At 38.6% G+C, this 24,042-nt stretch overlaps 2 protein-coding genes across 2 annotated transcripts; one reads left to right on the top strand and one right to left on the bottom strand.

Moving 5' to 3' along the window:
- Positions 1-181: 181 nt before the first annotated feature.
- Positions 182-8,392, top strand: LOC120564711 (PH domain-containing protein YHR131C-like). Its single transcript, XM_039809902.1, has 3 exons — positions 182-517; positions 6,660-7,094; positions 7,736-8,392. Exons 2-3 carry the CDS (start codon positions 6,916-6,918, stop codon positions 7,905-7,907), a joined length of 351 nt encoding a protein of 116 aa, XP_039665836.1. The 5' UTR covers positions 182-517; positions 6,660-6,915; the 3' UTR covers positions 7,908-8,392.
- A 585-nt stretch (positions 8,393-8,977) lies between these two features.
- rerglb (RERG/RAS-like b) lies at positions 8,978-20,083 on the bottom strand. The gene is made up of 5 exons (XM_039809900.1): positions 19,810-20,083; positions 17,227-17,283; positions 16,041-16,114; positions 13,914-14,062; positions 8,978-11,385 (listed from the first exon to the last, which is right to left on the bottom strand). The coding sequence occupies exons 1-5, from the start codon at positions 19,859-19,861 to the stop codon at positions 11,100-11,102; spliced, it is 618 nt and encodes a 205-aa protein (XP_039665834.1). The 5' UTR covers positions 19,862-20,083; the 3' UTR covers positions 8,978-11,099.
- Positions 20,084-24,042: the final 3,959 nt, after the last annotated feature.

Genomic DNA, 24,042 nt, shown 5'->3' with positions numbered 1-24,042 from the left:
CGACTCCACTGGTTGCAAAAAGAAGTCAGTTTCTATAGAAGTCTATCAGAAAATGACCCTACTTCTGCCTTGATTTATTACCTCAGTAAACATTTTCATAATGGGTGTATGGCCTCAATCGCTAGTTTCAAGTCTTCTTTAATGCGGCATGATGTTCATTTAGTAAATTATGGTCCCTTTTATTTGATGAGATGACGATAAAGCAGGGCATGCTTTAGGGCGTGGCTATAGTTACAGAAGCTACTGCTGGCGCTAGCTGGTAACTTAAGGGAAAGTTTGCTGATTTTCTGTGCACTGCCGTACATGCAGACAAACAGCACCAGCATCCGGAGGTCGGTGTTTACCCGTCGGTAAATCTCTGTTGGATGACTGGCTTCAGAAGGGTTGAAAATCCGCATCTTTCCCTCTTTAGCATTTAGCTTAGAGCAGCGCCCTTCAACCATAAACAACACTGGCATGGCTGCGTCATACATTCATTTAAAAGCTCTGATAGTACATCTAGCAACAGCGGTGGAATGTAAGTACATTTACTCCTACTGTACTTAAAAACAATTTTGAGGTACTTGTACATTACTTGAGTATTTCCATTTTATGCTACTTCATAGGCTACTCCACTACATTTGGGAGGCAAGTTGTACTTTTTTACTCCACTACATATTTGATAACTTTAGTTACAAGTTATTTCTGATTAAATATGAATTAATACAAAATATAAATCATTATGGGCCATTCTGAATGATACTTTTGGTACTTTAAGTATATTTTGATGCTAATACTTTTTTACTTGAGTAAGATTTTGAATGCAGGACTTTCACTTGTAACAGAATATTTCTTCATTGTTGCTACTTAATTGTTAGATCTGAATACTTCTTTCACAACTGTCAGCAGCCCATAGAACTATGATGCTACTGTACAAGTCCTTATAGCTATAGCTATAACGTTATATACTCAAAAATAGACCTACCATAGACCAAGTCCTATTATTAGAATATTTTAGGAATAGCATGAAATCTAAATAGCCTGGAACTCACTGTTAAGTCCCAGACCTGCTGTGGAGTAAGTCACTATATTGAGAATTGAGTAACCAAAATACCACAAAGTATGGTAAGGTCATTATTTAAAGTTAATCTTGAGCACCACAAACAAACCTTTAGTCCCTGTGGATAGATTATTGGAACATTATAGTGATTTTCAAGGCCAGTCCATAAACAGCACTGCAGCCTGCTTACAAAATAAATCATCCAGCCCTAAATCCTCCTCATTAGAAGCTGTGGCATAAACAACTGTTCTAACATGGCCCCTGGATCAGGTCACACTAATTAACCAGCACCATCGACCGAAAATTCCCTCATTATCCTCCCTCTCATCTGATCGCATATAGGCCGTCAAGACAGCTAACGATCAACCGACTAATTAATCAGCGGATGAGGTGCAAGTGAAGCTCCAGGTTCCCTCTTCATTTGCGAGACACATGGGAGCTAATTAGTTCAATTATTAATGCATCTAATTAAATAGTTTCTCTGGGTAATCATGGTGGAAGTCTCATCCTCAGTCGGCTGCGGTGATAAATGGATCCGCGCTGCATTAGACCCCTCTTGTCCTTTATTTTGACATGCTTAAACTACAATGCAATGCCAGGCCCAGACTTAACATTACAGGCTATTCACAGACCCGAACCCCATTAAGCTAATTGCACTAAAAGCAGTCTGTGGTTGACATTAAAGGTGAGCTGTGGTTTAGGCTCTAATTAGCAGTCTGCGAAAATAGGAAGCCTTTTTTTGGCCATCTGCTGCGGCTTGCCTCCCCGTCATGTCCTCTGTGTGAAAAGGGCAGAGACAAATTTAGGTGGTGTTTTGTATGGAAGGGCTGTTTGTCAGATATAATGCCATGAGAGGCCACAGCACATTTCATACAGTAACAACTGAATTTAGAGAAGGGAATACAAGAAAACTGCTGCAATTTAGGGCAGCAGGGCCTTATGGTTTAGCATATGAAACCACAGCGCTCCTGCTTCTTGTCAGACTGGAAGAAGAAAACCAGTGTTATTTAGACCTAGAGGCCCTTTTCTACTATTTATATTCACTTTACAGTTCCATCATTTTCCAACACATGCCCTAATTAGATTTATCTTTACCAAATGCAGTGTTTAGGGAGTCAAACATGTCTTACTCCTGGCTAAAGAGATGTAAATAAAGAGACAAGGATGTGAGACTAAAGTTTGTAAAAACTTTTTAGTGATTATTTTCTGGATTTTCTTCAGATTTTTCTCAGTTCTTTAGGAACGCTGGCAACTGGCGGCATGGCTCAACAGACAGTTTATCATCTGTCGGTCTAGAAGAAAATATCCGAAACACTTTTTGACAGATTTCCAGGAAATTCTGCACAGTCATGGTGCCCAGAGGATGAATTGTACTGACTATGGTGATTCCTTAACTTTTCCTCTAGAACCATCATAAGACTTTAGCTTGTCAGATACTTTAGTTTATGACCAAATACCTTCAAAACTAATGACATTCCGATCAGCCTCAGCTGTACTTTGTGTTCTATGCCAATTTGCAAATGTTAGCTAACACTTTAAAATGAACTTGGTGAGCATTTTACCTGCTATAGGAGTTTTGTTTCATGACAACTGAGCCAACTCAATCTGATAATAAACACTGTGTGAAATAGTCAAAAGCTCAAGTGGACGCTGAGTCGAGATTGTTTTGTCAACTGCCGTTTCCAAGTATCAGTGATGAAGTGTAAAACTCATATTCTGCCAGTTAACTGACAGGAAGCAAGGATGAATATAGCTACAGACATTAAATTCGAGTTTAATTATGTTGAACAAAAGGCTGACGTCCATGTTTTGTTTCTGTTTTTTGTTTATCTGACATTTCCATATTATTAATATCAGAGTTTTCAGAACATTCTAAGATAGGATAAGATATCACTTTTTTTAGGGAAATCGTTGAGCTGAAGTTGCAGTGCAAAGAAGAAAAGAGGGCAGAATGAGAACCAGACTCAAAATAGGATTTATTGCCAAGTACGTTTTCACTTACTTTGTTTGGTGCATCCATTATCATATTAAAAGGAAAGCAAAGTGGCAAGAACATTAATATAGAACAGAAATATTACAATAAAAATGCAAAAAAACTATAACAAATGTACAACATAACTGTTTTAGAATATACATTTTTAAAAAAGAAGGCTGCACGGTTTTGTGCAGGATGTGCAAAAATTTTGTTTAAGGAATGTGCAAAAGTTCAGGGTATATAGGCTAATATAATATGTGCAATAGACAGGTATACAGTATAGTCCAGGATGTGTGTTAATGCAAATGTATCAAAAGTATCAATAAATAAACCCAAGTATAAAAATATCAATGAACAGATATCCAAAATCCAAAATATATACAATACCAGAGGTTGTGCCATAAATTGCTTCTTGGTGAGTTTCATATATCGCACGAACATGCCATAGGTCACTACCTCCACTGAGGTGTCCTTGAGCAAGGCCCATAAGGTGTCACTATGCTTCAATAGGTCGGATGGTTGAACAGCAACTTAAACCCCTACACACACACGCACCTTTTAATGTCAGCATTTGGGGCCTTCGTCAGAGAATTAATGTAACTTTCTGTAACTTTCCGACAATCTGACATTCATGCCCACTTCACACAGAGAAGGATGCTACTGGTTACTGGCTTACACTACTCCTACTGTTGTTATTTTTATGCTTAAGGGCATGTGTTGTACTGTATGTGTGCAACCAGCTGGGATATGGCTTTCAATTTAGCGTAGTCAAGTTTTAATGTACTTCAGTATTAAAAACACGCCTTGAAGGGCTTGTCTGAACAATGGTGGCATTACAAGACAACAGAGCAGGACATCTATTGTAAACACATCATTGCTTGTCTGTTTTACTGCAGATTGCCTGTGATCATTATCGACCTCATTAACACCTGGCATTGTGCCATTGCAGATAACCTCACTCTCAGGCAGCTCAACAACATGAGCAAACGCGTGCTAATGTGAAATTTGCCAAAGTGAAAGATATATGTATAAACTTGAGCTGTGTGGCTGTTTGACAAGACAACTGTATAATGTGGGTTGACATGATTGGAGGAGGAGGTCACTAGTCCAATCACGAAGGCCATGCAGTTTTCTGATCCTTGATTTTAAAAGTTAGTAGTCCATTTTGTGTTTTGTTCAAGTTTGTACCAGAAAGTAATCGCAGTCTATTTCTTAACATCATAAACTACAAGGTTGAAAAAGAGAAGTAGATAATCATTGAAAAGGAGCATCTACATTAGGTATAATTACTAAAAATAAGCACCACGTTAGCACTATGTTTCAAAGACACTCATCTGTCTATCTTAAGTTAATTGGGTCATATATATATATATATATATACGGTATATGTAGCACTGTATGGTGTCCTTGTCATGGATCACATCTTGAAAAGCATCTTTGGAACTTTGACATTTTTGGGCAATGTTCCTCCGCTGCAGATGCAGGCTGCTGCCCTTGAAGGGGATGTATTTGATCTGTCAGCCTCAAACTTGGCAAGAAATCCTCAAATACAGTTGTGCAAGCAGAAACTTTTAAAGGACTGGAACACAGTGTAATGTATCTGGCTCTTCACACCTTCTGTATCTAAATGAGCCTCCAGGGATTCTCCATGAGGCGCTAAATTTATGCTGAATCTGAATCAGAAACTAAAGCTGTTGTTAATTGTATTTTTGGTAAAGTTGATAATTGGTACATTGAAGTAAATACAGTGTTAAACCTGCAACACTGATTTTTAGCGTTAGTTTGATGCTAAAAGAGAGCCCAAGTCATGATGTCACTTCCTGCTCCATCAGTGTAATCTCTAATTCAGCATTTTTTTAATCTGTCTTTCTTAAACATCAAGCATGTTCCGGGAGTTTACTTCCCATATTCTGAAACAAAATTCGACCTCCACTACAGCAGTTTTTGTTCTATTAGAAATGAAAACCTTTGTGTGATTTTAACAAAGTTTAACGGTTATTTTGTCAGCACCGAAAAAAACTACAGCTCTCATAAATAAAACTAAGCGTGGCTATTGTGACGTCATTGTAACTTAGCTTCGTTCATAATGATAAAATTCATCAAAGCTGTCTTCTAAACTAATTTCCCAAATTTTTTCATTTGTGACCTCTGTTGTCTAAAACATTTTTACGGTGTTCACCCCTCAACTCATGAACGGACTTCTTCTTTTTTGTCAAATTGTGACATTTAGCTTGCAATGGTCTAGGGCTTATGGGAAATGGTGTTCGCTAAAGGCCTCTAAACAACAAATATAGAATAAATGGCAATATTTGACTGATTTAAAAAAAAAAAAAAAAAAACTCTCATCCTTATCCTGACATATGTAACAAGCAACATGGCATACTTTTGAGTCACGTTATGTTCCAAGGTTGGAAGGAGGTTTTCTTACTCCTGGAACAGAACCTGGAGCTTAGGGTTTCACTTTGTCTCGCTGTAGGCCTGTTCCACAGCAGGCACATTTTCTTTCTACTTTAAACTTCATACTCTGAGCTATTGCATATCCCCTGGTCAATATTTTCCACATTCCTGTACAAACTGTACAACTCTTGCACTTTAAAAATAACCAAAATGTTCTTACGTATTTGTTATACTTTTCATATTGTAAATCGTTGACCTTTGAACTGTTTTTATCGTTATGCACCAAGATGCCAAGACAAATTCCTTGTTTGCAAACCTACTTGATGATAAAACTGTTTCTGATTCTGATTCAGGCGTAACTAATAACATTAACAATGGCTCTGTTTTATTCGAGTCCCACTTATTCATGACAGTGTGACAGTGAGCCAGCATGCACAATATCAGGACCCTAAAGCTGGCGCAGCTAGATGTATTTCAGCCATCATTCATTTTATTATTTGCACCTGTGCTTTTCCTGCTGCGACATCAAAGGATGCTCTGATTCAGCAACTGACTACAAGAGCGTTAGAGGGCATCTCTGTGATATCGAGCTCTTTATCAGATTCACTTCATTTGCAGAGTTTTGGCAGCGTCACTGCAAGAAGATACCGACGTCTTACAAAGCAGCATTCAGTGCACAGACAGCAGGACATCACATTTAGTGTAACAGGAGACTGCTGGGTAGACCACGAGCAATTCATATAACATATGAAAAGGATTAGATTTGATTCATTCAACAACAAAAAAAAGCTCCTTTACATTCAATCAATGTTTAATAAAACCAGACGATCCAGATGCAACTCAACACAAATGTGTGCTTACTAAACCATTTCGCATCTATGCTTCTTTTAACACAGGATGCATCACATTTTTCAGGGAGTGGATGTCTCATTTGAGAAAGAAACCCTTTAGATGCAGCATATCCAGCAAGCAATCACTGTGTTCACTCATGCAGCACACAGTACAAGGCAAAAAGTCCCCTCGAGCAAATCATATTAGTGTTTAAATTATGTTTTCCTTGAGATTATTGGAGAAAACATACGTTACAGTTAGGATCATTTCACCTGTATCATATTTGTTTAGTTGATTTGATTTAGAAACAAACTATTTTTCTACCACACTGACATATTGTTTCCACATATTTGAAAGAAAATTAGTTTTTCAGGCAGCACTAGACTAAACAACTTGAACTACTATTTCTTTTTGCAGTCAGGAATGCAGCCACAGAAAGGGATGTTGAATCTGACGTTGAAGACAAACTGTTCCTGCTTCTAACGTGGATCCATTTCAGTTGGAGGTTCAGGTCTTTGGAAGCCATCCAATCCCCTGTCAGTCTGACTAAGCTGCTGAGTTTTAGATTGGAGTGGGGATGTGCTCACCAGCTGTGAGATTAAGGGGAACTGATCGATGGCCTTTCTGATTGGCTCTCACGGTGTCTCAGCAGCATCCAATCCCCTTGGTTCAGATGGTTTTCCTCGGCCCAGCCAAAACCAATTCTTCCTCCACGCAGGGGCCAAATAAGATCACTGACCTGAAGCTACAAGGCCACGCTCGGAGGTTCTGTCTCCATCCGTCTGCCTGCACTCCTCCTCTCGCTGACAAAAATGAGACAGAGACTGAGAAGAGGAGGAGAGGAGGAGAGGAGTAAGACGAAGAGATTGAATCCATTATATGAAGAGCATTTTTGCACCACCAAATATTTCAACTTTCCTTGTTTTATAATGTGTATTTTCCTGACATCTTTGTTATTAAGTGTTAATGCCAGAAATGTCTCTCCAGAAATTACCCGTCAGTCAAACTCAGCAGGTGGCACTGTGATGTCTTTTTCCTCAGACGTTCTGTTCAGTCTCTGTAGGCATAGGCATAATTTACAGGAGGGAGGGGGGACTTACTGGTCTGTGCTACCCACCCCAATGACCCAATTATAATTTCCTTTACATAAATTAAGACATGTGCACCATAACTTGATGCAGAATAGGCACAAATTGTTGCAGAAAAAACCAGCATGCTGGAAATTAGGTGTTTGACAAATGCATGACTTCCTGTGTGGCAAATCTTTTTTTTTTTTACTCAAATTAGGAAATTTCAAGTCTTTCATGAACTTTATAGAGAGGAGAAATTCATCTCTCTGAAAATTTCAGGGATCATTTGTTTAAAAGCTAAAAACATAAAAAGCTTTACAACTAAAATGCATTCAAGATATTCTATGCAGCACATAAAAGGATGTTCAAATGTGTAAACTGTGACTGAGAAAAGTGTTTGCTTCATTTACTGATTCCAAACAGCTGCCAAAGAGACTCCTGCAGAGATTCAGCTTTCATTTGCCCCCTGTGCTGCGATGATGATGATGATGATGATGATGATGATGATGATGATGATGATGATGAGGAGGAGGAGGAGGAGGAGGAGGAGGATAATGATGATGATGATGAGGATGATGATGATGAACACAAGTAGGCTGCAGTGCTTCCTGTCTGCTCTTCATCAAATATCTCACTCGGAGCACTGAGCAATCAGACGAGACAGCTTCATTAAAAACACAAATTTATTTACCTTGTAGGCCAGATATCATGTTGCCATCTATCTGCTATCGTGCATGTCAAAATCTGCACTTTACTGTATTTTGTCTGTTTGAAATATGTCAAAAGCTTAGAGGTTCATTTTAGACCTCAAACGTAGTCGTTTACATCCAATGATTTACATAAGACATAAAGAAACAAACATCTAATATCACAACTATACAAGAGAATACTAAACTCCAAAATCCTCTTTCTGATTTCTTTTTAACAGAAATATGAAAGAGGATCAGAAGTTGCTGTATTGTTTTTAAGTTGCATTTATAAATAAAGAGATACGGATACAGATTTAGGTTACAGACATTTAGCCTCATTTTAGCGTTATCAATTTTCGGCATTGTTTTACCTGTTCTATAATTGCTGCATTGTTTTGTCTGTGACTTGTTATGCCGTATACTGTTTCGACCATGGTCTCCATTTGCAAAAGGTTTCAAACCTCAGTGGGACTTATCTGGTTGAATTAAGGGAAATAAATGCCTTTTTCCCCCCACATGCAGTTCTTACAGTTGGTGCCTGATTAAAAGTCCAACCTGTATAAATGAGTGGAGAAACATCGGATGCCAATGCCTAACAATTTGATGAATTTGATGATTTGATAAATTATCTGTTCACTTTTTTCCATATTATTGCTGGCTGTCATTTCTCTTTATAATCTAAATTGATTCAGTGTGTAGTAGGTCTGTTGCCATGGGAAAAGAGCATATTATTATGATGTTTTGTGCTGCCATCTAGTGGGTACTTCAGGAACATTTCCTCATTTTGGAAGGCAGAATTGTAATAATGTTGCATTTCTCACTTCTCCCGCCTCCCGAACTAGCTATTTTTAGCAGCTAGAGACAGGAAATTCCTCTTTCCTGAAGGCTTTAGAGAAATGCCTCCTCTCATGGTCATTTAATTAAATTTGAGCTCAAAGTGAAACAGCGGCCCCTCAAAATAACTGAAATGGGCGTCTTATTAAGCAATGTTTAACTTTAATTTCCTCTGGAACAGCTGATGTTTTCACAGTATTTACAAAAGTAACATTCACCTACAAAAAAAAACTGCATATGTGAAATTATTTTCCCAGAAGGGTGGTACATTCGTTCTTTACAGCATCGTGGTGACATAACTGAATTTAAGAAGAACAACAGCACATCGTTGAATGAGTTCATGCCCTTAATTGGTATGGTAGTGTTTTGTTTTTTATAAACTTTAATAGTCATGAGTTCAAATTCAAGATGTTTTCAGTTCTGATTCTGTGAAAAGACCAAATAAATACAACAATTACTGTATATATTATTAATATATGTATTGACACAATAAATCAGATTAATGAATGGTTACAAATGATATACCAGTAATAATAGTCAACTATAAGCAAACACTATGGCTTCCAAAAGAGTATTATGAAAAAAACTAAATCTAATAAGCATCAGAAGAATGCATCTAAACGTGCCCTTTCCCTCCTAAAACAATATAAAACCACCGAGCAACAACACTGAGCCTAACAGACATTTTTCCCCACATTACAATGCAGAATGGCAGTTTAACAGCAATGGTATATCTGTCTAAATCAATGAGAGAGATGCTCAAAGTAACCGGTGAGTTCACAATGTGAGAGGAGAAGCTGATTACAGCCAATCAAAGCTCCCCGGTCCAATACGAGTCTGATGTTTCATGTGAAAAACTAGACAGCGGTAAACCAGCCAATAAGGATGCTTGAATAGTAGCTGTCGATGTCAACATAAGGTTTGTTAATTTTTGGAACAAACTGTGTGTCTGCATCAAACATGCTAAGTAGTGAACGTTGGCACTGCGTGGTTAGTTTGATTCTTATTAATAAGGATATTTACAGATTTAAGATTTGATGGTTTTAGGCCATATTTATGCAAAGTTTCACTTGTACTGTAATAAATAATCTGGCTTGTTTTATGAAAGAAGAAAATGTAATGTAAACTCCCATATTTAATATCAATGCAACGTTTCGACCCTAACGTTGCATTGATATTAAATATGGGAGTTTAAAGCAGTATTGCGGACATTACATTTTTTTCGTTTATAGTACTTTCATTTGTCCTGCACCTGCCAGAAGGTGGAATGTGCACACAATTACAAAATTTTGTTTTATGAAAGACCTGTGCAAGTACAGACTGTGCTTGATTGATATTTCCTTTGTTGCACCTGGGACAATTTAGCCTGTTTTTCATTCTCTTATGGCGTTCAATAACCTCACATAACTACCAGTGTCACTCCAACCAACTTCAACCTGAGGAGAGCGAGCCAGTATTAGCCAGAATGAGTGAAAAATTGTGTCTGGGTTTCTGGGTTTGAAAGGCCTTTAAATAAAAATAAAAAAGGTATTGTATAGAATAATTATTAATGTTACAGTAATACTCAGAAAAGTAAGATATCAAAAAAGATATGTTGTATTGATACTGAAACTCAGTACTGGCATTGTCCAATATTGAAATAATTTGAACAATAACCTAGCCCAGGTTCCCAACCTTTTCAACTTGGTCCCTTAAAACTCAACTTGAAACTCCTTTTCATGTTTAAGTGTACAGGTTGTGTACATGTTTGTGTGTGTGTGTGTGTGTGTGTGTGTGTGTGTGTGTGTGTGTGTGTGTGTGTGTGTGTGTGTGTGTGTGTGTGTGTGTGTGCGTGTGTGTGTGTTTGTGGGATTTACATTCGAAATTTAAGAGAAAAGTTTGAATAAAAACTTTTGTTTAGCACAAATGTGTTTTCTTTTATGTTTACCTGTTCTGTTAATCATCTTGCGACCCCTTATTAGAGCCCCGACCCCCAGGTTGAGAACCACTGCCCTCGTCAACAATCACAACATAATTAGTCCTTTGGAAATCTTTGCTCAAAGCAGGGAAACACATTGTATGAAAAACCAAAGACAAAGATGTGGGACAGACTCATATTTGTCTGTAAATGTGGACACCGTCCAAGCCTTCCCACCAACTATACATGTTGCCCACAGTGTGAACATGAGGTTACTGTTTGGACCGATGTAGTAACAGTTTTCAGACCCAGCATGTTCCCTTTAACAGGGGTCCTTCAGTTCCCCCAGCTGACTTCCCTGGGACCATCACACTGACTTCCTCCTCTTGCCAAACACATTGTTGATGAGCTTGGCCATCGACTTGGAGCCGCTGTAGCGTCGTCGGTCGGCTCTGTACTTGAGGTGCTCCATCACCTGCCGGATGAGTTGGGTGAAGAGGTTGGCGATGTCCTGGTAGCTCTCGGCGGCTGAGACCTCCTGGAAGTGACAGCGGTTCTCCTGAGCCAGGCAGCGGCCCTCGTCCTCACCCACCTGCCGGGCGTGACACAGGTCCTGCTTGTTACCCACCAGACACACAGGAACCTCCACCTCCCTGGAACAGAGACATGTCAGTGTGGACAGATGTGGGGCCGAAAAAGCTTCAGTTTCCTGAACAATTACTTTTATTTTCAGGCTGTTCTCATGCACCGTTCGTACATACTGTATAAGCAGTGCTAAGCATAAGTGAATACACCCATGCTAAGATTGACTAAAAAGAGGAATTAAAAAATCATCTTTTGGTAATTGATCTTAATGCCTTAAAGGAGAACTTTTTATTTTTAAATTTTAATTTAGTTAATCTTGATCGCTATAAATATGTGAGTATTTGGGGCCATAACATAAAGAGTGCATTTGTTTAACAGACACAAAATGCAATTAAAATGTTTATGCAACATGAACAGGGCTCTTACGTGACAACAAGATGCGTTTTTCAACTCAAACTGCTTCTGCCGGTTGCTAGCTTGCCGTGCTAGCTGGTAGCTGCCGCCCGGGAGGGAGTGTGTTCAGCCAGGCAGGCTTCTGTGATAATCCACACTCAGCAGTTCCTTTATGTTATGCCCCCAAAACTACCGTTTTAGCTAACTGGGAGCTATGGGCATTAGCTGTAGCAACTCCCGTTTGCTAAGACCGATTCTGTTCGTTTTTTTTTTGCTATCAACAGTTCTCCTTTAATTCAATTTTTTTAGAGATTGGCATGGTTTTATTTCAGTTAGCCTAATAGCTGGTTTGATTTGCACTGAGAGATGATCTTATGGAAAGTACCCCATGCCAATCTCTAGGTATGGTGAAGGCTATGTGATGATGTGGGGGGGGGCTATTTTAATTCCAAAGGCCAAGGGAACTTTATCAGGATGCATAGTATCCTGGATCCATGAAATAACTGGCCTTTAAAAATAAAAATCTGCCTGCCTCTATAGGAATTTAGCATAGGGGTATGTATACTTATGCCCCCTGTATTTTAAGGAAGAACATTTATGTATTTACGATACATTATTCATTCACAAAGAAAATTGTTGTCCTTAAAGGTTGGATTTTTCCCCATTTTTTTAATTAAGGCATTAAGATCAATTTCCAAAAGATGATTTTTTATTCCTTTTTTTAGTCAACTTTAGCATTGGTGTATTCACTTATGCTTCGCACTGTAGCTATGAAAGGTAAAGTAATTTGTTGATTTCAACGTATTTATGTACCACATTGACTGCTGCTGTATAAAATACAGCACTTTCAAGTTGGGGAGCAGAGTTGGCTCTCTGAGATCTAAGGGCATTTTTAGATATCTTCTTGAATTCTCCTTTTAAGGGGTTGGCATTTTACCTGATCCCAATGTGTTTCATATCAAAATGTTCAGAACAAACTCAGCTTTCTGTATAGTGACCGCCAAAATTGTTCCAGAGCAATGTATAAAGAGATAATTTGGCCCTAAAGCAGATATATTTCTCAAATCTTTTGTGAAAACATACCTACACTCAATAGTTTTGGTGCTTGAAATGAGTTTACAAAAGTCTTGGGCTCACAAAAGTAGCGTCAAATATATGAATAAAATAGTAGATAAATGTCTAAAATGAAATTTTGTAATATCGGTTTTTGAGTAGGAGTGTTGTCAAACATTGCTTGGACTTGCCTGTGCATCTTTTGTCCTCGGAGGGTTAATCCAAACCACAATCTTTTTCCTAAACTTAACTAATCATTTTGGTGCCTAAACTTCACTGTCATGATGCTCACTTTTTGGTGACTAAACTCAACAGCCATCCAGATGTACATACATTTTCATGCGATATCGTACAAACCCGTTCATTAGAATGCGTTGTTATTTTAAACCTATTTAACCCATTATTGCAACGTTTTGTCTGGAAAAGCATTGCTCAAATTCACAGAAATTATTTTTTTAGTTTGGAGGTTGGAGTTGTTGGTTTTAACTGATAATGTCAGATAGCTTTGAGTCAATTTTCTCAGTTGAATTTGAAACTTTTTAACCCAAATCTAAGACCCCCCTAAGTCACAAGCAAATTTGAGTAAACATTTGAAAAAAATATTTAGCCTCAGTAAAGGACACAGTTCATGTAGTTTCGCTTTGCCAGCCCCTCCTCCAAAGCGCGCTGAAGGAGGGTCTGGCTTCTCCACATAGCATTCGGGGATGGGAGGAAAACGTACTCTTGTTTAATGGCATTTCTTTAAACCAACCAGAGCCGCTGCAAAATAGTCGTGCGAGAGAAAACTCAGATTGGAAAGATAGTCTAGCTAGCTTTCTGGATTTACCCTGCAGAGATCTGAGGAGCAGTTAACCATAGTCCTCAGAAATCCACCGAATTTAAAATTCCAACACAAAGAAAGCGGAAGGAAACGGAAGATACATGCATCCGGCGGGATTTCCTACAGCACAGGTGCAATCCCCGAAGTGGAATCTCAATGATACAGACTACAGTTCATGTGACTTTGCAGTGTCGGAGCACCTCAAACTTTCTTTCTTTGACTTAAAAACTGCTCGGCTCCATCAAGTTTCAACTTTCTGAAACCCAGCGGAGGCTCCCCATCAGCCTCTCTGTCCACTACATAATAAAATAACCTCATTGTGCCTCTGACCCTTTGCAGTTTTTCAAGCGCGCCTCCCGAATCTGCTGCAGGATGTTCTTGGCGTTAATGAAGGAAGTGCAGTCGCTGATGTTGTACACCACCACAAAGCCATCTGCCCAGTCCACCGGCTCCTCCAGTATACACCTGGCCTCTGAGCTCTGCCAAGGACAACACACGCTTTTATTTCGGTATCACACTGACAAATTCAGGTAGTATGTATTATCTGTCTGTATGGCTTGTTTGTACTGGGACAGATTCCAACAGAGAGAAATAGTTGAAGTGCACTGTGCCTTTTTATCAACTCATAAAGATGAGCTTTAGATAGACAGCATTGGCTCATTGGCAGTTTGGTAGTTTTGGCCACAGTCAGCTCTGGACAATGAATAATATGATTAAACTCACCATAAGAAAGTTATGTAAAATATTAACACAAAAATATGGAATATGATAAACAACTTTTTGTATTATACAGGGTCTATAAAAAGTATTCACAACCCTTGAAAGTTTTCATATTTTATCGCTTTACGACATTAATTTAAATGGGATTGATTGTGGCTTTTGTTTTAATGATCAACAGAAAAAGATCCTTTATAGGATTTTATATGTGTAGTTAATTAAGATCACTTTGTAGAGATCTGTTTTCTAACTTTTAAGCCGATATAATCTAAAAGATTTGATTTAAATCCCCCTCGGTACTGCCCCATATTCAGTTTAAGTTTTCTTCAGAAATACGTCACATTAGAAGCTAAAGACATTCTAGCTTGTATGTCACTGTGACTTTAAACTGCCGATAACTATAGCAATAGTGCTTCTTCTTTTTCTTCTTGACACGTCACCCAATAATTCAAACAGCTAAACTGGACTCAACCATTAATTAACCAGACTGCAATGGATAACAGCTTTAACTAAATCTTTTGTAGCCTATTGCTTGTAACATGCTTCCCTGCATGTTCGAACATTGCTCCTAGTTATTTTTCCTCTTGGATGTGTTTTTAGCTTTCAAAAAATGGCATTTCAGAAAGCTATTGACTGGGGAATTTCTCACAGGACTCACTACACATTTTTTCTATATACATGGTACGTATACAGTATACATGACTGTTGTCCCACTTCTTCTAGAGCTATTTTACTGCTGTTCTTGTCACCCTGAGAGGAGGAATCAGTACAAGTTTTAGTGACCTTGAGGAGAAACAAACAGCGTAGGACGGACAACAGGTCTGCCGACATGTCTATGCACTGTGCAAACTCGCTCATCCCTTTCTCTTTATTGACTTCATAGTTTCTTTATGCAGTCCAGGTCAGAAGGGCAGGACATCCACTCAATGTTTCATATGAAAGGGCGCCCTTACAGTGAGTTTAACTGACAAAGACAATGACCGGCTCTAGTTCTGCTGAGCCAAGGGGTATTCCAATAAAATACTAAGTCTGTAGTAAAAGGCCTCCCAGGTCTTTCTTCGGTCTTGCTGGAAGAGAAGTAGGCAGGTTATATGCCTCTTTTCTTCAAAGAAATAGCCACTGGCACACATTGCCTCAGGATACTCTCATAAACCTTTTGGATTTAACTTTAAGTGTTGTGCAGATCGCGCAAGTGCCCGCCCAAAGATAACTGTCATGACTATGATTCATTCAAGGTCCTGGGCATGTAGTGCAGCTTCCAAACCGGCCAGTTTTTACTGTTTTAATGTGAAACACTTGTGGCTCCAAAATAACAAGTGATTATGTTTTCACCTCAGCTGAAGTTTTCACAAACATTTTTACCATTATTGGGCTTTAAAAACTCAGATACATTTAAAAAATAATGCTTACAATAGGAGAGCTTCTCTTGGCCTATGACATTTTGAAGATAGCAGGTTTTCTCCCAGCACTAATGCTTTGTTGACATTTTTATCAACAGCTGTATTGCCATACCTGTGAGTGATGCTTATCATTAGTCCAACAAAATGCTGGAATATAAAATGTAACTTTCAAATAGATGGCTGAAATACAGGAGGAAGCTATATAACTCAAAACAGGAAAGTTTGGAGTCCTACTGCACCTCTGCTTTCCTAATAAAAGAATACACACATAGTTAAGTATCTAAATGTTTAGATGAGTTCAAGTACCAATGATATTGGGTGTGTTTGTGATGTGTTGTACCTGAGAGCAGGGGTCAAAAACCTCCAGATTTAGCTGCCTGCCATCGATTGACAGCCTTTTATGGTATAGGGAATCTGTAACAAGGATTAGAAAGAGTTAAATATAACAGTAATGTCAATTGATTAGAATATTCACTGATGGTACAAAATCTCTTTGTGTGTTTTTTATGTGGATATGCATACCAAATGCTTTTCTCTACCCATCATTTTCTGTCTGTCTGTCTGTCTTTCTGTTTGTTTGTTCTATCTTATCTTGAGTTTGGCTGGTTTATTTTTTGGATTTAAAGCTGCACTAATACATATTATTATATGAACAATGTATTAAATGACATGTGTTTAATGTGTATAGGTAAAGTGACAATCCAATACCTAACTCTGCAGTTTCACTTCAGCTCAACAGAGCATTTAAGCATCTTTCTCTTTTGTTGGTTTACATCACCATTATTTAACTTTTAGCATAGCTTAGCATAGCATATATCAGCTAAAGAGACAGATATTTCTCTCCCACTGCCCACAAGTGGCAGAAAAGATAAATATGGCTTTAATTGGAGACAATAGGTGCTTCTCATGTCGCTTATTTGATAGCTCCTCGACTCCTCAGTCCTCGGCTGAACCGGAAGTTGTTCTGTCCCTACTCGGTGAAGGCTGTCTCAAAGCTCTTATTTCTGCCCCGATGAATGAGGAGGGATCATCGAGGAGCTGTAGGCGAGGATACACGAGACCAGCCTTCCTGGAAGCCGTGTAGCTGAAGGAGTTGCTAACTGCGCACTAACAGCTGACGTATTCATGTGATGCTTCAGAGCAAAGGACGTCTCATCCCTCTAAAACACATTTCCTCAGTTCCTCATTCCTCCCGTGCCTCCTCTTTAGGAGAGACTAAGATGTGAGGAAGGGAGGCAAGTGGAGGACTCGAGGAGGCAATTTAAGCGACATGAGAAGTAGCTAATGTAGTGTGTATGAGTATGGCATTTACTATTTTAATAATTTTACAGCTGTAATCATATTTGAATTATGCTGCATACAGAAGTAATCCTGGATTGATAATCTCATGAATGCTCAGGTGAAATCAATGCACCACTAAGGAACTAAATAGCAACACCAATGATGTCTGGAGATAAACTCTGTTCTCTAGGACCAAAAACCAAAACACATCAAACCTCAATCTCTTCAAATATGGAAACACTTACTGGCGTTAGAGGCATATTCACCGATGAAGCGCCTGGTCAGGAACCGTACAAGGACAGCTGGAGGAAACAGACCAAATGAAAACAACTAAATGAATCATGGCATCATTAAACTCTCAACCCTCACAGGTGGCAGCAGTGAGGGTTAAATGACCCTCATTCGCTCCCGCAGGCGCAACACAGTGCCAACATTCTCTGGGATTGGAGCTGTGAAACTGAAGCCTCACATGAAAGAGGCTGTATGGCTTTGCTGGAAAGCCTGTGTGCATATTTGGCAAGCTGAATGGTCATATTTCCCCCCTCTGCTTCGCCTACAGAGTGAGAGGTCCACATGAAACTGACTAGTTATGGTCCCATGGACAATCAGTTTCAATTAAGGGCTGAAGTTTCAAGTGCTGTTTGTATGGGCTTCTGAAGGGGTTATACAGGGGTCATGCTACGGGGGCACACAAATATGGATATGACCCTAAAAATGTACTCATGCATGCATTCTGGAAAATGCAAAGCAAATTAAACTCATAGGACTTTGAGGCACAATAGCAATATATATATAGAGATATATTCAGAGAGCAAAACAACAAAACAATGGGAAATGTGCATTGAAAGCAGCAAAAAGCAGAAACAAAAACGTATTTAATGGACACACATGCACATACAGCCTCCAGAGCTGTAGCATCTCCACAGTAACAGCTCTGCTTCACTGCCTGGCAGCGAGAATGGAGACGTCCCATTGTTTTATGAAGCTTGAATACAGCGCAGAGCCAGTCAGTCTACTGATATATGCAACAAGACCCCAAGCAGCAACAAGGGTCATATAACTTGTAGTTTAAAAAAATAAAATCTGGAATGTGTTTGACTTTGCAGATTTCAGGTATGGTCACATAAACTGTTGAAAGTCTTGGAAAATAAGCTGATGGAGGCAGATCTTTTTCACATATTACTTATGTAAACACAAGTACAGCAAAGCAGTACAGCAAAGTCAGCGTAAAAGGCTTGATCTAGTTAATTGAAACATAAACAAAACCAGTAGCGGAGAACTTTAGCAGCCCCTAAAGATAGAGAGTACTGACTCTGATTGATAAAACAAGATGTAATTTTTCTTACTTTTTTTAATATGTTTTTCCTTTTCCAGCCTTGAAATTAGCTCTGCGACAGATGCGTTTTAAATCTACCAAAGGTCTTTCAAAAGACAGGGATTCTCTGAAGGCATACATAGGCCTAACCTCATTATTTCAGTTACATCTCAATGAATGAAGGTTTTGGTTTGGCTTGGTTTTTTTAAAGTATGTAACATCCAACCAAAGCCCAGTAGAAAAAACTGTAGGTCTGTTACAACCTGAAAGCAACCAGCAACCAGTTAAAGTTAGCCTAACTCAACAGCCAACTAGCCTAGCTAAATTAGCTCACAGAGAAGTCTAGTTAAAATAGAATTCGTTATTTTAGAGAAACGACAAAGATGTGGTTGAACGCTCTGTAAAAACTAATAGTAAGTGGACTTTGTTTCGCATTTTTGTCAAACTACTGTTTTCAAATGTAAGAAATACAGTTGGCAGTTAGCTTCCAGACATTAACACATAGCTAGTTAGCGTTAGCTCCAAACACCACTACCTCATTTTAAGTCCAAACATCAATCCACAAATCACTACTTCAGTGGTGGGATGTAACTAAAAAAGGCGAGTATAGTCGAGGAGAGTCAAGATGTTACCATGTAGTAGAAAAACGCCATAAGTAAAGCACTAACTTAAGTAGCCTAAAATAATGAGGTACATATTGTACTTTTGACTCCACTGCATTTATTTCATGATTTAAGTACTTTGATTTAAGTACATTATTATCAATGGATAAATATGAAACGTATTGATCCCTTGGTGAAATTCACAAGCTATCAGTATATAAAGTAAAAAGAAAATATCTCCACTTTTACCAGCTGTAAAATTAAAGTGATATTAATGCACCACTAAATATAATCCAGTCCATAATAATCCATATAAGCCTAGGCTACATTATTTTGAGATGGGTCATTCTGCATGAGTTCATACTTTAAGTTTATTTTGAATTTATTTATCTTTAATGTAGGACTTCTTGTAACATTTCTACGTATTTCTACCATTTGGTATTACTACTTTTATTTAAGTAAAAGATCTGAGTACTTCTTACAGCACTCTACTTTGAATCAGAATAACATCTATGATATCACTGGATTATAATTAGTAGTAATACTGCAGCTAAACTGCACTAATGTTGCAGCCAGGGCTAAATATATTGCCGGGGAACTTAACCTATATATCATATACGTCATCATTTATTAGTTGATTTATAGTTTGTATAAATATTCTGACTCTGCAAAGTAATATAATAATAATAATAATAATATCAGTATAAAGTATAATATTGGCTTCCAAAATGAAGAAGAGTAGAAAGTTGCATGAAATGGAAATTCTCAAGTAAAGAACAATGTGCACCTAAAAAACATTACAAAAAGAAAGCAACAAATATAACTTTTGAATTCATCATTCACAGTACAGAGATAATAAAACAGGTAGGCTTTTTTTCTGTTTCGAATAAAAATCCCCTGCAGTCACTCACCTGATTTCCCAGCCCCCTGGCTTCCCAGCAGGGCCAGCTTGATGTCGTTCATGCCTGTGCTCTGTCAGGTCCTCAGCTGGCTCTGTGTGTTGTGTCTGGTATCTGGGTTAGTGTCGGCACACTAAATGCTCCTTACAATCCAGGCTGGATGGAAGTACAGGACTGCCCCCCTCTTTTCCTCTTCAATGGGCTGTTGCACTTTTTTAAAGCCGGAGGGAGGGAGAGGAGGGAAAATAAGCACCCCCCCTCTTCTTCTGCGTCTGTGTGTGTGCTGATTTACTCTCTCACACCTCTCTTTTCTCTGTTTTTTCTCTCTCTCTCTCTCTCTCTCTCTCTCTCTCTCTCTCTCTCTCTCTCTCTCCTGTGTCCAACAAAGCTCTCTCCCCTCCTTTTCCACTCTCAGTCCATCTGTTTTTCTTCTTTCTTTCCCCTCTTGTGCCCATATATCTCTACTCTCTGCCTCTTCCCTGTCCTGTTCCTCAAAGGTCATGGCTGAATAAACCCCTATTGTGCTGCTCTAACCAATCATCTGTAGTCGAGCTGCCATCTATGGACATTTGTGTTATTCTTCATACTGTAATGTTATGGAACATGAACCGTTTCCTGTGCCTTCTGTCTTGGATTAATATTGAAGTAAAAAGTGAGTTGAAGCACAAGACTAGTTGAGTTTAGTAATATTAAACTGAAACCTGTTCCCTATAAACATAATCACACAAGTCCTCCAAGTCCAGCACTTTGCACTTACTTAGTAAGTCAAAATTATAACTATATTTCCCATAATTACGACTTAACATGAGTATTTTTATTTTTTTCATTAGCAACTTTCCGTGTGTTTTTTTATGGCAGAATTGGGCTTCCATATATGTGGCTTCATATTCAGTTAAAAGCAAGCAAGAAACCCACATATTTAGTTCTTTAAGTGGTGGAGTTATCGTTGACGTCTTTGTGATAAGATCTAGAAACTTCCCACTAAGTCCAGCGTTGATAATGTTCTGGCTGCCATTTTATTGAAATTGAATCAATTTATTTCAATGAAGGGAAAGGTAGTGATATGATGGGGGTTATGTACTTCATCAACTGTACAGTTGCAGCTCACCAGACTGAGGCACATACAGTAAAAGTTGAGAAGGACAGCAATAAAAACACTGATTAGCGCATCAGTCATAGTCCTGACAACAAACTAAATCGATTCAGATGAGCAATCCATTTCCCTCAGCTTTAGCCACCACACAATATGTGGCACATGCAGCCAATAAATCATCCTCCAGTAGCTTTGATTTCACAGGCGCTATACGTCAGCCAAAAAAAATTATATTCTTTAAACTAAAACCATATTTTTGTCCCCCAAGGCCCTCTTGCATACTGGCCATCTTGGGCCCATTTCCAAACAGGCTTCATTTGATCTTGTATCTGTTTACATGCAAAGTCAGTGACCCTCTTCCAAAAGAAACAAAGTTTTACCCTCGCCTTTAGAGAGGTGCTGTCATGAGTTGGCTGTACTTGGTGTTGGTATTATCAGCATTTCACAAAAACAATTACAACACTGTTTTAAGCCTTCATTTTGGGTTGTTGTAGTCTGTTTACATAGTTTCTTTATGAGTTTAATGGTTGGATAGAAAAACCCTGAAACGTAGGGTTTCCATTCAAACATTACAAAAGTAAACAAGGCTTTAAAAATACAGTGCATTATTCCATTTGTTAGTGTTTGCATCAAGAAAGCTGTCAGTCAATGTGAGAGGGAAGAAATGTTTCAAAGCCTCCTTTTTTGGAGTTTAAAGGGCTCTTCGTGTTGACTTCAGGATCATGCTGGATTTTAAAATACTGTAAAACAAAAGCTGTAATAATGAAATGAAAACAGCTTGACCACATTATGATGTGCGTCCAAAGCCATTCATAACGCACAGCACGCATAGTTGTTGGGCTTTTGTTGTTTACCAAATTATGCTCTTTCCATTAGGCAATGTTTAGATTTCATATACTCACCAAATCAGCTTGCATGAGACAAAATAATTGGTAACACGTTTGGGGGGTTCAAATGAGGACTGAAATCACTGTACACACGTCACTTCAATTATTTGACTTGCTCATCAGAAGGAAGGGGAATATTTACAAACAGAGAGATTAATACTGCATATTGGAGAAACATATGTTTGCCTCAATCATGCCTAATCTCAAACCAGTAAAGTAAGAATTTTAATCAGTCTTGAACGCTGAAACACTTGAGCTTCATTACCTCAATCAGCTGCAGAACAAAATTGATATGCTCCAACAATAGAACAATTTCAATTAAACTGCTTTTCCTCTCATGCTTCTCATGGTCAAACTTCTCAATGGGCATTCCTGTTGTAATCAGGAAGAACAAAGTTCCTGTGTTCAACTTTCCGACAGTGGAAGACCCAGCCATCCATGGCAGCTTTTAATCAGGCAGAGAGGGAAAGGCCATTTCTCGTGAGCTGATCAACACGTGGCTGTAGAGAGACTTTCACATGGGACGACGTCATGTGCCCACAAAGCTACACACACACCAAGAAACACATTATTCTCAGCAGCTGCATACACACACACACACACACACACACACACACACACACACACACACACAAAACCTCAACAAATCAACATCAAAGGGTACCACAGTACAACATCATTACATCACGTCTGTGCATCAGGAATCTGTCTGGAAGGTTTCTGTTTATTCTGTGAAAGCAAGATTAGATATGTATGACATGTGAAAAGTTATGTTGAACTGGAGATTTACTCATGGCTGTGAGCCGAACAGGAGACGCCATTTCAGCAAACATATAGGCGAAACATGGTAGAAAATGATAGGACAAGATACACACAATCTAACTCAACCATGTAATTATAAAGAAGCATACAGCTACAAATAATCAACTCATAATTATCACCTTCATTTTGAGATGGATGATTACATATAGGATTGTCAATTGTCAGCAGAGAGTGCTGTTCTTGTGCAAAATGTGTAAAAGCTGTCAGGGTTTCCAGCAGTTGCAGAGGACGGAAGGAGTGAATACATGGAAACTAAATCACAATTAGGCGTATTTGTCTTTTGCAAGACAGCCAGACCTTTGATTTTGTTACAGGAAATGACAGGATTTATGGAAAACGTGGTCTTAATCTTCAGCCACTTTCACAGAAACAACACCACTGACTCGAGATGGCAGCTATCAATCATTTCGACAGCGGTCTCACTTGGTAATTGTTCCAAGAAATCTGAGTTTTTGTGTCTTTCATGTTTAAAATTGCCCCTTTAAATCCCAAGCTCACGATCGTCCTTTATTGTCCCGGGCCTGATGGGTTAGCTGTAGTCATTCGTTCCCTTCACAAAGTCACTGAACATCTTGAACATGTTACTGTACTTAACCAACATCGTCAGTGTGACAGGCTGGATTAAAGACATTGTAGGACACCCTTCAAAGTCAAAGTCAACTTCATTGTCAATTTTGGAGACTGTCCTCCCCCAAAAAACGCTACCATAGGTTGTTTTGATTAAGCAGTGAGTGCCAATTTCCGCGTAGAGGGATGGGTCAAACAAACAGGTTTTGGTGCCTTTTTTTTGTAATTCCTGTTTTTATTGTTTTTCCATGTGAGAAACACACCACATTTAACAACATATAACAGCACTAAACAAACACTATACAGCCATCTGGGCAACAAAAAATTCACAATTAATACACATACACCTAAATAACCAATAAAATAGGAAGAAAAAAAAAAATAATAATAATAATATGGGGGGTGTTGGCTGAGATCGAATTAGGCTTGATAATAATATTAATTATTGGGCACTAGTCAGTTCAAATTGAATGAAATGCAGGAAATGAGACCAGACCTGGTAGAATTTACCCCTACGATCATTCAGGCTTGCAATAAGAGCCTCAAATGAGGCTGTGTCCGTCATTAACTTCAGCCAGTCTATAAAACTAGGCATTACTTTTCCAGTGTCTAAGAATGATTCGTACTGCAGTGATGAACCCAGCTAGTGTCAGAGTGTAATAATACCTGTGAATAACCTTGTAATGTGTGAATTTGCTAATCGCATCCCTCACCGGCCATCCTGCATTGGACACCACCTTTTCCCATGCCTCTTCCTCAATGTTTGAGTTCAAGTCCCTCTCCCATATTAACCTCAAGTAATTAGAATGATCATACAAACTATCTGCCATGATTTTATAAAAAGCAGAGGCATTACGGACAGGCTCAGGCAATTTC

This window comes from Perca fluviatilis, chromosome 8 (genome assembly GCF_010015445.1).
Source record: "Perca fluviatilis chromosome 8, GENO_Pfluv_1.0, whole genome shotgun sequence".
In the NCBI taxonomy this organism is placed as follows: domain Eukaryota; kingdom Metazoa; phylum Chordata; class Actinopteri; order Perciformes; family Percidae; genus Perca; species Perca fluviatilis.
This window is presented reverse-complemented; position numbering and strand designations above follow the sequence as displayed.